This window comes from Mustelus asterias, chromosome 21 (genome assembly GCF_964213995.1).
Source record: "Mustelus asterias chromosome 21, sMusAst1.hap1.1, whole genome shotgun sequence".
Taxonomy (NCBI): domain Eukaryota; kingdom Metazoa; phylum Chordata; class Chondrichthyes; order Carcharhiniformes; family Triakidae; genus Mustelus; species Mustelus asterias.
This window is the reverse complement of record NC_135821.1, coordinates 77,862,603-77,874,950: the sequence shown is the minus strand read 5'-3', so window position 1 is coordinate 77,874,950 and position 12,348 is coordinate 77,862,603. Positions and strand designations below refer to the sequence as shown.

Here is a 12,348-nt window from a genome sequence, read left to right as displayed (position 1 = left end):
TTCGCCTTATTGATAGTGCATCACCCCATTGCCCTGCAATTGTCCTTTTTTCTTCAGATAATCTCCAATTCCTTTTTGAAAGCTTCAGTTGAATCTGTCTGCACCACAATCTAAGACTGTGCATTCCAGCTTCTAACCACTCTCTGCATAAAGCAGTTTTTTTTCATGTTATGCCTGGTTCTTTTGCCAATTACCTTCTGTCCTCTGCTTCTAAACCTTTTCTTCAATGGGAACAGTTTCTTCCAATCTACTTTGTCTAGACCCTTCATTATGGTTCATCTCTACTGGAATGCGTACGTGTGTAGGCATCAGGTCAGGACAGAATTTAACACTTTATCGATTCAGAAATTAAACGCAATCATTTGCAGTATGCACAATTGCAAGAGTCAGTATCTTCTGGAAAGAATGGAAGAAAAATGTCCAATAAATATGAAATGATACAGTTGATAAATGACATAAAACAGAAAATTCAATTTTGATGTGATTATTATCCAAAGAATTACAACAGGTTTCTACCTAAATCCCAAATGTTCCACAAGTTCTTATTGGAAATAACATGAAACCATTCAAGAAATGTTATTTTGCGTATTTTAAATAAGAAATTTATTTTTTATTTGACCTATTTGTACTGGTGTGAATCTGGAGAGGTCTAAACCTCAGTAAACCATGTGATATACCTGTCGCTTTTCACAAGTGTGAATCACTTTCTCAAAGTGGGAGATGAAAGAATTTACATTCAATCAGATGGCACAGTATAAAACCGAATGTATACAGTATTGAGTCATAATGCAAGGGTAATCTGAGCTCTGCAACAGATGTATCGGAGCAAACATGCAAATACTTTCTAACAATCAGAGTTTATTTACTGCACTGAGTGTGGAGGACAGTAGTGCAAAATGACAATGCTGAAGGAACAGCGGTATGTCTTTAAAAGTTTTTAATATGTACTTTACCCTCACTTCAAAATGAGCAAAGCCTACATCCTTGTTTTAGATTTACACTACGTTTTGTTTTAGGCTGAAATATTCTCTGAGTTTATTTCTTCATTCCTTCTGAGAACTTTATCAAAAGATTGATCAATGAACTTCCTGTGGTTTTAAATGTGATCAGTGGATGTTCCAAGTCTTCACTGTAACAAGACATAGGAGCAAAATTAGGCCACTCGGCCCATCGAGTCTGCTCTGCCATTCAATCATGGCTGATACTTTTCTCATCCCCATTCTCCTACCTTTTCCCCATAACCCCTGATCCCCTTATTAATCAAGGATCTATCTATCTCTGTCTTAAAGACACTCAATGACATGGCCTCCACAGCCTTCTGCAGCAAATTCCTCCTCATCTCTGTTTTAAAGGATCGTCCCTTTAGCCTGAGGTTGTGCCCTCTGGTTCTAGTTTTTCCTACTAATGGAAACATCCTCTCCACGTCCACCCTATTCAGGCCTCACAGTATCCTGTAAGTTTCAATGAGGTCCCCCCTCATCCTTCTAAACTCCCAACGAGTACAGACCCAGAGTCCTCAACCGTTCCTCATATGACAAGCTCTTCATTCCTGGGATCGTTCTTGTGAACCTCCTCTGGACCCTTTCCATGGCTAGCACATCCTTCCTTAAATATGGGGCCCAAAATTGCTCACATTACTTCAAATGGGGTCTGACCAGAGCCTTATACAGCCTCAGAAGTACATCCCTGCTCTTGTATTCTAGCCCTCTCGACATTAATGCTAACATTGCATTTGCCTTCCTAACTGCAGAGATATTCCTCTTTGGGGGATTAGGTGTTCTGTTTCGAAAGGGGGACAATCTCCGCATCGTAACAATCAGCCTCTGGAAGGAAAGTGGCTGGATTGAATGGGTGTCCTTTGATGCTCTCAATGTTTAATGCTTCTAATACTCTGGGCATTGTTACTTGTGATATCCGATTCATTGTTAATAACGTGTGTACCGCATGTGGACATTTAATAACAGGTTTGTGGTCAACGACCAGACTAACCGTTACCATAACTGCCAGACAAGTTGCTTGTACTTACTCAAAGAACAGAGAAAAGATCAAAGAAAATTCCAGCACAGGAACAGGCCCTTCGGCCCTCCAAGCCTGCACCGACCATGCTGCCCGACTGAACTAAAACCCCCTATCCTTCTGGGGACCATATCCTTCTATTCCCATCCTATTCATGTATTTGTCAAGACGCCCCTTAAAAGTCACTATCATGTCCACTTCCACTACCTCCCCCGGCAACGAGTTCCAGGCACCCACCACCCTCTGTGTAAAAAGTCTGCCTCGTACATCTCCTTTAAACCTTGCCCCTCGCAACTTAAACCTGTGCCCCCGAGTAATCTCAGCTACCAAAAACCTATAAGATTTGAATTTGATGGTGTTGACAAAAAATCAGGCCAATCCTATTGTGTTTAATTGTGTTTTAACTTGAAACTTTAGTATAAATGTTGACAATGGACAATTTATTTTCAGAACGAACGTGAATTTGAATTGTCTAAAGTTTGGGTGAAGAGGACATGGATTTTTTACTCAGCTCTTTACACCGTTTACTATGGAAATAATAGGAACCCTACAGTATAGGAGGAGGCCATTCGGCCCATTGAGTCTGCACCAACTACAATTCCACCCCAGTCCCTATCCCCCAACCCCACATATTTATCCCACTAACCTCTCTAACCTACACATCCCGGGACACTGGTTTCAATTGTATTGAATAGTTTATCGGGATTTGTTGATATGAATCTCAATAACTGCTTCCAGTGGCTGTTCTGTTTAGTTTAATATTTGGCGAACTAATTTAAAGCAGAAATGTGATTCCACATAGTGTAAAAATTAAACCAGAATGAGTCCCCGGGCTCGCCCCTCCCTCAGGCAGTTTGTGTTAATCGAGCACAACTTCTCACTGTTCGTGTTTGAAACGTCGCTGCGATTGAGAGGTTCAAATGGAGAAATGCCTGGGTCAGAGAGAGAGCACACGTTTAGAATCTTTGCTGATGGAAAGGGCAGCATCAAAATACTTCCAATATTAATTCAACAGGAACGCAAACCATTTTCCAATTTTGTTTGCTGCGAGGGGGCTCTGCTGCGTTGGCAGCCCACCGCCTCACACACACTGCTGCAGCTTTGAATGATATCTGAAAAGTATTGACCATCAGTTATTTTCTTTCATTGCTGGTGTATTTTTAATATAGAAAATGTCACCAGCAAGTTCCTCATGTGTTCTCAGCTTGTGGTCACTGTGCAGGCGGAGCGGAACTTCAACATTTCTGCTTCCTCTCATTTTTTTATAGAACATAGAACATTACAGCGCAGTACAGGCCCTTCGGCCCTCGATGTTGCGCTGACCAGTGAAACCAATCTAAAGCCCATCGAACCTACACTATTCCAATATCATCCATATGTTTATCCAATGACCATTTAAATGCGCTTAATGTTGGCGAGTTCACTACTGTTGCAGGCAGGGCATTCCACGCCTTTACTACTCTCTGAGTGAAGAACCTACCTCTGACATCTGTCCTATATCTATCACCCCTCAATTTAAAGCTATGTCCCCTCGTGCTAGCTATCACCATCCGAGGAAAAAGGCTCTCACTATCCACCCTATCTAATCCTCTGATCATCTTGTATGCCTCTATTAAGTCACCTCTTAACCTTCCTCTCTCTAATGAAAACAACCTCAAGTCCCTCAGCCTTTCCTCATAAGACCTACCTACCATACCAGGCAACACCCTAGTAAATCTCCTCTGCACCCTTTCCAATGCTTCCACGTCCTTCCTATAATGCGGCGACCAGAACTGTACGCAATACTCCAAGTGCGGCCGCACCAGAGTTTTGTACAGCTGCAACATGACCTCCTGGCTCCGAAACTCAATCCCTCTACCAATAAAAGCTAACACACCGTACGCCTTCTTAACAACCCTATCAACCTGGGTGCCAACTTTCAGGGATCTATGCACATGGACACCAAGATCTCTCTGTTCATCCATACTACCAAGTATCTTCATTTTCCAGATATCCATCAGTGCAGAGTAACCGCATCATTGTACATTAATGTGCAGTATGATCAACACTGACAGAAGGAGAACTCTGGGATGGCACGGTGACACAGTGGTTAGCACTGCTGCCTCACAGCGCCAGGGACCCGGGTTCAATTCCAGCCTCGGGCCACTGTCTGTGTGGATTTTGTACATTCTCCCCGTGCTCCAGTTTCCTCCCACAGTCCAAAGATGTGTGGGTTAGGTGGAATGGCCACGGCAAATTGACCCTAGTATCAGGGGGATTAGCAGGGTAAATGGGTGGGGTTATGGGAATAGGGCTTGAGTGGGATTGTGGTGGGTACAGACTCGATGGGCCAAATGCCCTCCTTCTGTACTGTAACGGATCTATGATTCTATGAACTCTATCCAAGCTCCATACAGTGAACCAAACTTTCTCAGTAGAATTGTAGAATCTTACAGCATTGATGTTATTGAGGCCATTGAATCAATAGTTCCATCAAGCATGCTATCATATATTAATCCACATATATAAGAACATAAGAACTAGGAGCAGGAGGAGGCATCTGGCCCCTCGAGCCTGCTCCGCCATTCAATAAGATCATGGCTGATCTTTTTGTGGACTCAGCTTCACTTACCCGCCCATTCACCATAATCCTTAATTCCTTTACTGTTCAAAAATTTATCTATCCTTGCCTTAAAAACATTCAATGATGTAGCCTCAACTACTTCACTGGACAGGGAATTCCACAGATTCACAACCCTTTGTGTGAAGAAGTTCCTCCTCAACTCCGTCCTAAATCTGCTTCCCTTTACTTTGAGGCCATGCCCCCGAGTTCTAGTTTCACCCGCCAGTGGAAACAACTTCCCTGCTTCTATCTTATCTATTCCCTTCATAATCTTATATGTTTCGATAAGATCTCCCCTCATTTTTCTGAATTCCAATGAGTGTAGCCCCAGTCTACTCAGTCTCCCCTCATAAGCCAACCCTCTCAACTCCAGAATCAACCTAGTGAATCTCCTCTGCACCCCTCCAGTGCCAGTATATCCTTTCTATATCATCCAGGCTACTCTCACATTGCAACTATTCCCTTATTCTTAAGTACTCTTTTCAAGTAATTATCCAATTCCTTTTGAAAGTCATACAGATTCTGCTCAACACTGGTTTGTGGCAGAGATTTTCACATTCTAACCCTCTTAAGTCATTGTTGTAATGTAGGAATTGTTGTAGCCATATTTTGCACAGCAAACTCCCATGGGCGGCACTGTGGCCCAGTGGGTTCGCGCTGCTGCCTCACAGCGCCAGGGACCCGGGTTCGATTCCCGGCTTGAGTCACTGTCCGTGTGGAGCCTGCACGTTCTCCCCGTGTCTGCGTGGGTTTCCTCCGGATGCTCCAGTTTCCTCCCACAGTCCAAAGATGTGTGGGTTAAGTGGATTGGCCATGCTAAATTGTCCATTAGTGTCAGGGGGATTAGCAGGGTAAATATATGGGGTTACAGGGATAGGGCCTGGGTGGGATCATTGTGGGTGCAGGCTCGATGGGCTGAATGGCCTCTTTCTGCACTGTGGGGATTCTATGATTCTGAGCAGCAATGTGATAAAGGCCAGTAATTTGATATGAGCTGATTGTTGACTGAGGGGTAAATATAGGCGCAGAAGAGACTTCCCCTCAACCTCTTTGAAATAATTTCCACCTGAGAAGTTAGACAGGGGCTTGGTTTAATGTCTTATCCACTTCCTCCGAGCTACACTGGGAGCCTCAATCCTGATTCAAGCTCAGGTCTCTGGAGTAGAACCCACTCTGAGTTAGTGAATAAGAGTGATATTAATGGTCTCTTGCTCATCAATTTTATCATTTATCCTTCACGCAATGATTGATTTGGATCGGTTGAGGACCCTGGATCTGTACTCGTTGGAGTTTAGAAGGATGAGGGGGGAGTCTCATTGTAACTTACAGGATACTGCGAGGCCTGGATAGAGTGGACGTGGAGAGGATGTTTCCACTAGTAGGAAAAACTAGAACCAGAGGGCACAACCTCAGGCTAAAGGGACAATCCTTTAAAACAGAGTTGAGGAGGAATTTCTTCAGCCAGCAAGTGGTGAATCTGTGGAACTCATTGCCGCAGAAGGCTGTGAAGGCCAGGTCATTGAGTGTCTTTAAGACAGAGATAGATAGGTTCTTGATTAATAAGGGGATCAGGGGTTATGGGAAAAAGGCAGGAGAATGGGGATGAGAAAAATATCAGCCATGATTGAATGGCGGAGCAGACTCGATGGGCCGAGTGGCCTAATTCTGCTCCTATGTCTTATGGTCTTATGATCCCCAGCTCTCGTATATTGTGAACCCTCCACACACCCTCTCCACCCCTGCCACCCACCCCGCACCCTTCCGCACATCCACACCCACTTCTGCACCTCCCCCACCCCCAGCCCTCACCCATCCAGACACCCTCCCCCACCCCTGGCCATCCACTTGCAACTATTCACTCTTGATCAGTCTGACTGGTACAAATGTGTCTCTTGTTAGTTTTGGGTGAAGTGGATTCGGTGGAAGTTTAAGGAGAATAAAGGAGTTTATTTCCAGCCGGCTGATGGTGCAGTATCATCGACTCTGCTGTGCTGGAAATACACTCCCTTTGCCCATGAAGAAACCACCCGGAACGTCCCACACTTCCTCTAGATGAGAAGAAATGCAAGGTGGCCGGAAACCTTGAACTTGGGAGGAAAAAACTCCAAGGCAACGTGGTGACTTTGCACTTTTGATTTTCAAATCTTGGATGCACAGCATTATGATTCTGTCAGAATATTTCAGTCATAATGACAGCACTCAAAGATATCGGCAAATCATTCATTTCTCATTCTGCATTGGGTTCCTCGATGAATGTAATATAAGATGTTGGTGCGATCCCCCTCCTTACCGCACAGTTCAATCTGCGCCTCAGGTGAAGCTATCATTTCAGTTTAATGAAACAAAAATAGTTTGCTGACTTTGGGAAAATTATGTTTCTGTTTCTTAGTTGCAGATTGTAAAGTGTTGTCCATGGTAGATTCATGCGATGTAGCATTTTTTATTCACAATTCTCAAAATGCAAAATTAATAGATTTGAAAGAAAGAAAATGCTGAAAACATTGTTCCCAAAATGACAGTGTAAATATTAGCGTGAAAACACATTTCTCTGTCCAGTGCAATGTAATCAGCAACCTATTTACAATAAAACAGCTGGACAAGAAATTGGAATAGAACGTGCTCTGTTTACATCAAAATTCACGCAGAATAACAGGAACTTTGAATTGATTTGGAACCAGTGGTTGAAAGCAGATTATAGGATCCATTGTATCGGTTCTTCCACTTCCTGTCTCCCTAAGTATTACTTTCTCGAGGAAAATAGAGTTGATAACTTTACCCTTCCCTCGATCTTTAATCTCCTCCAGTGCCATAACCTCTGAGATATCTGTGTTTATCGAGTCCTGGACTGTAGAGCCATCCACTAAACTGTCCACAGCTTACCTGTGCCATGGTCTGTAGGTGAAGGTAAAGTCACCATAGTGCCAGGTGACCATAGGCTGCTCTCCCCTTTGAGGGGGAGAGTTAACTGGTGGTGATTTAACCTCAGGATCACCACACCTCAGGCGAGGTGCAAGGTTGATAAAATGAGGCCTTCATGATTAAGCTTAGCCGGTGAGCTGATAGGCATCGCTCTGCCTCACTAACCGACTATCCAGCCAACTGAGCTAAACCAACATAGAACATAGAACAGTACAGCACAGAACAGGCCCTTCGGCCCATGATGTTGTGCCGAGCTTTATCTGAAACCAAGATCAAGCTATCCCACTCCCTATCATCCTGGTGTGCTCCATGTGCCTATCCAATAACCGCTTAAATGTTCCTAAAGTGTCTGACTCCAAACCAACCCCGTCTGCAAACCACAAGGAGCCTCCTCACAGCAGAAATAAACCACAAGATATTCAAGAGTACAGATCAATCCCTTTGTATCAGTTATGGTCGCGAACAAGGGCAGGTAAATGAATTGTCTGACATGTCAAATTCTGAAATCTAATATGAATGACTTTTCTTCTTGCTTACAGATTTCCAGATAATGGGCTGCGTGCATTGCAAAGAGAAGGCATCGACAAAATCCCAAGCCGAAGATGGGGACGGGTTCTTTAACCAAAACACGAACCCACGCTATGGACCGGACCCCACCAATCAGCCCCAGCCTACAGCCTTTACAAGGATCCCTGACTTTAACAGTTACCATGACAACGCAAATACAGCACTGACTCCGTTCGGTGGCTCCATTGGCTACCCGACCAGCTCACTTCCAACAAGAAGTGGAGGGATGCCAGGTTAGATACTTTGCTCATCAATCTCATTCCGCATCAAAATAAATGTTGTAGACCAGGCCTTCAAAAAAAGGGCTGGGAAGTTAAAGATTAGAATACCGTTCACCAGCAGAATGTGTTCTCAATAATAATTGGACAAGAGGTACAAGTACCTTTATAGTTAAAATGTTGGTGATTAAGGGAAACTGGGCAACCATTGGAGAGAGAAAGAAAATTCTTGCTTGTTGGAAGAATTGTCATTGTTCTGTTTTATACGAGCTTTAGAATTCACAGTGCAATCTCCTGTCATTGCAGGAAAGGCCATCACACAATTCTGAGTTGTTTTGGTGGGAGTAAACTTAAAAGAGACAAGTGCTAACTATTAAATCGCTCGCCTTCATGGGCCTTAATAACGTCTTTCCGATAATTGTGCTTAGCTCCCAATTTCCCTCTTATTATCAGTTTCAATCTAATGAACGGATGATTATTTTTCCTTTAGTTGGATCTAACTGCAGATTGTGGATCAGAAATTATTTTTGAGCTGCAGCTCCCAGGCAGTGAGTCCAGACACTCTTGCTGAGCTTCCATGGGGACTTGCCTGCCTGGCCTTGTCTTCACTCTCCCCAAATCTTAGGGGCAATCTCCACACCAATTCTCACACTGCTGGGTCACAAAGCCCGTGGATCTGACAGCTTGCTGCTCCAATTGGGAGAGGGGGAGATGTCACAGGTCAGTCTGGCCAAAAATGTCAAGGCCTCTGTGTGATGTGCGAATACTCTCTCACTGGCATACCTCATAGTCATGATGTGGAGATGCCAACCGTGTGGCTTTTGCTACCAAATAAACCTGTTGGACTTTAACCTGGTGTTGTTAAACTTCTTACTGTGTTTACCTCATAGTCACATAGCAACTGATCTTTCAATTAGCATTTTAATATGGCATCTTCAGTTCTGCTTCTGGCTTTTGTGAGGGAAATGAGCCTACCTCATGCAGGCATCATTTACCAGACCAGGTCTAACTGGATCCTTCCAGCCAAACCCACAGAAATGAGGGGGGGATGGAGGGGGTAGGGTTGGGTGGAAAATTCACCTGGACCACACCCTGTGTCAGACATCCCCACTCAGGTCAGGAAGGGACAGAAATGCTGCCCTGATTTCCTGCACATTGATTCCTCCTCCTCATCTTAAAACTTATTCTGTATCCGTCTGTCCTTATAAACTATCAACTCCATCTGAAACCTCCCTCTCCCCTCGAGCTCCTGTATCTGTAATGTCCTTGTGCAATGCTCTAAAAATGATATCTGTGACCGTGACCATCCCTCTAACTTTCTTGATCTCTCTGCCGAGACCGAGCTTCAGAACTCATTCCTCCTTTTCCCTACGAACACTTTCATGTTAACTCTTTCATTCTTGCTCATCAAATCAGAACCAGAGAACCACAGCAATGGTTCCTCACACGGAGCCTTACTGTTAATCCTAGAATTGATCCATTGGCTCCATCCTGTTCCTCATCTTCTTCTAAGTGACATCAATTACATATTTAAGACCATAAGACATAGGAGCAGAATTAGGCCACTCGGCCCATCGAGTCTGCTCCGCCATTCGATCATGGCTGATATTTTTCTTATCCCCATTCTCCTGCCTTTTCCCCATAACCCCTGATTTCACTCAGCTTCCGTATGTGGACATTACCAACTCCACCTCATCACCACCTCCCTCCAGCACTCCGTGTTGTCCGTCTTTTTGTCCAGCATCCTAGCTTTCATGAGCTGAAATTTCTCCCAGCTAAACTTTTGGAATACCGGAAAGATTATCTCTCTGCCCCTTTGCACCCAATCCAGTCACTTCCATTGGTTGAACCAGCCAGTTCAAACCTCAGCTTTCTTTTCAGCCCCAAGCTATCTTCTAACCCCCGTGTGTCAGCTGTGACTCAGTGGATGACATTTTTACCTTTTGAGACAGAAGATTGTGGGTTCAAGTCTCACCCCAGAAACCCCAGCACAAAACTCCAGGCCAACACCCTGGTGCAATACTGAAGGAGTGCTGCACTGTCATAGAATCCCTGCAGTACAGAAGGAGACCATTCGGCCCATCGATCCTACACCGACCACAATCCCACCCAGGCCCCACTCCCACAACCCCACATATTAACCCGTTAATCCCCTGAGACTAAGGGTCAACTTAGCATGGGCAATCCACCTAACCCGCACATCTTTGGACTGTGGGAGGAAACCGGAGCACCCGGAGGAAACCCACGCAGACACGGGGAAAATGTGCAGACTCCACACAGACAGTGACCTGAGGCTGGAATTGAATCCGGGTCCCTGACGCTGTGAGGCAGCAGTGCTGATCACTGTGCCACCGTGCTGCCCCTGTTCATTATTTTATCCTTTAGATAAGACAATGAACTGAGGCCCTGTCTGCGCTTTTGAGTGGATATTAAAGTATTCTGGACACTATTCTCAACCATTATCACCACCATTTACATTCCCTTTGTCTTTTTGTCTTTGACACTTTGGTCAATTACACAAACCCCTCACTCTTACAGGATAAATCTCGAGAAGCGCAGGTGAATTATCCCCTGTGTCCTGACCAGCATTCTTCCATCAATCAGCAGCACAAACAAATGAGCTTGTCTTTATCACATAGTTACTGTTGGATCTTGCTGTGCACAAGTTCATGCTGCGTCTCCTCCGTCACAACAGTAGCATTTCAAAAATACTTTGTTGGCTGTCAGGTGCTGTGGGATGTCCTGACATCATGGAAGGTGCTATATAAATGCAAATCCTACTGTCTTTGTTTCTCTGGCTCCATCACATGTCATTGCCTCCTGCCACGGGGTAAACATGTGCTCAGCCAGACGCAGAGACAGATAACCTGCTGCTGAACCTTCGTCTCTTCCTCTGCTTCCTGTGGACCTGACTATTCCAACACTTTCCTCACAGCTCCACTGTCAGTAAAGCTTTGATCATACAAAACCACCAGCCTGCTGGGCTACAAACCTGATAGTCAAAGCCTCAAAGTTCAAATTCTCATCCCTGTGTTTACACTGAGTCACCCTCCCTCCTTTTCTAATCCACCCCAAACCCTTCTCCCAAAACTCTCAGTTGCTCTGTCTCATCAGCAGTTGGGGCAATACCATTCTCTATTCTTGAATCCCCCTCCCCCAGCCCCTCCATGCCCCTTTAAAACCCTCCATTAAACTCACACTTCACAATGCCAGGACCTGGGTTCGATTCCCAGCTTGGGTGACTGTGCGGAGGTTGCACCTTCTCCCCGTGTCTGCGTGGGTTTCCTCCGGATGTTCCGGTTTCCTCCCACAGTCCGAAAGATATGCTGGTTAGGTGCATTGGCCATGCTAAATTCTTCCTCAGTGTACCCAAACAGGCACCGGAGTGTGGCGACTCAAGGATTTTCACGATAACTTCATTGCGGTGCTAATGTAAGCCGTTTTGTAACACAAATAAATAAACTTTAAATTTAAACCATGTCAACTCTCCCATTGCTACGAGAAGCTGCACTAGATGCTAATTCTCCTCATGACTAAGGTAGATGAGGGCAGTGCAGTTGATGTTGTCTACATGGACTTTAGCAAGGCCTTTGACAAGGTACTGCATGGTAGGTTGTTGTATGAGGTTAAATCTCACAGGATTCAGGGTGAGATAGCCAAATGAATACAAAATTGGCTTGATGACAGAGGACATAAAAGAGGCATGGTTAGTAAGTTTGCAGATGACACCAAGATTGGTGACATAGTGGACAGTGAAGAAGGTTATCTCCAATTGCAACGGGATCTTGATCAATTGGGCCAGTGGGCTGACGAATGGCAGATGGAGTTTAATTTAGATAAATGCGAGGTGATGCATTTTGGTAGATTGAACCAGGGCAGGACTTACTCAGTTAATGGTAGGGCGTTGGGGAGAGTTACAGAACAAAGAGATCGAGGGGTACATGTTCATAGCTCCTTGAAAGTGGAGTCACAGGTGGACAGAGTGGTGAAGAAGGCATTCGGCACACTTGGTCAGAACATTGAATA

At 44.7% G+C, this 12,348-nt stretch overlaps 1 protein-coding gene across 14 annotated transcripts in view; it reads left to right on the top strand.

The window, feature by feature from the left end:
• LOC144509438 (proto-oncogene tyrosine-protein kinase Yrk-like) overlaps positions 1-12,348 on the top strand; it is a 315,669-nt gene that overhangs the window by 244,827 nt on the left and 58,494 nt on the right. For all 14 annotated transcript variants that reach the window (XM_078238329.1, XM_078238330.1, XM_078238325.1 and 11 more), the window contains one exon: positions 8,077-8,337. In XM_078238329.1, the coding sequence (XP_078094455.1) occupies positions 8,088-8,337 (250 nt within the window). In that variant the 5' untranslated portion in view covers positions 8,077-8,087. The remainder of the gene's footprint in view (positions 1-8,076; positions 8,338-12,348) is intronic.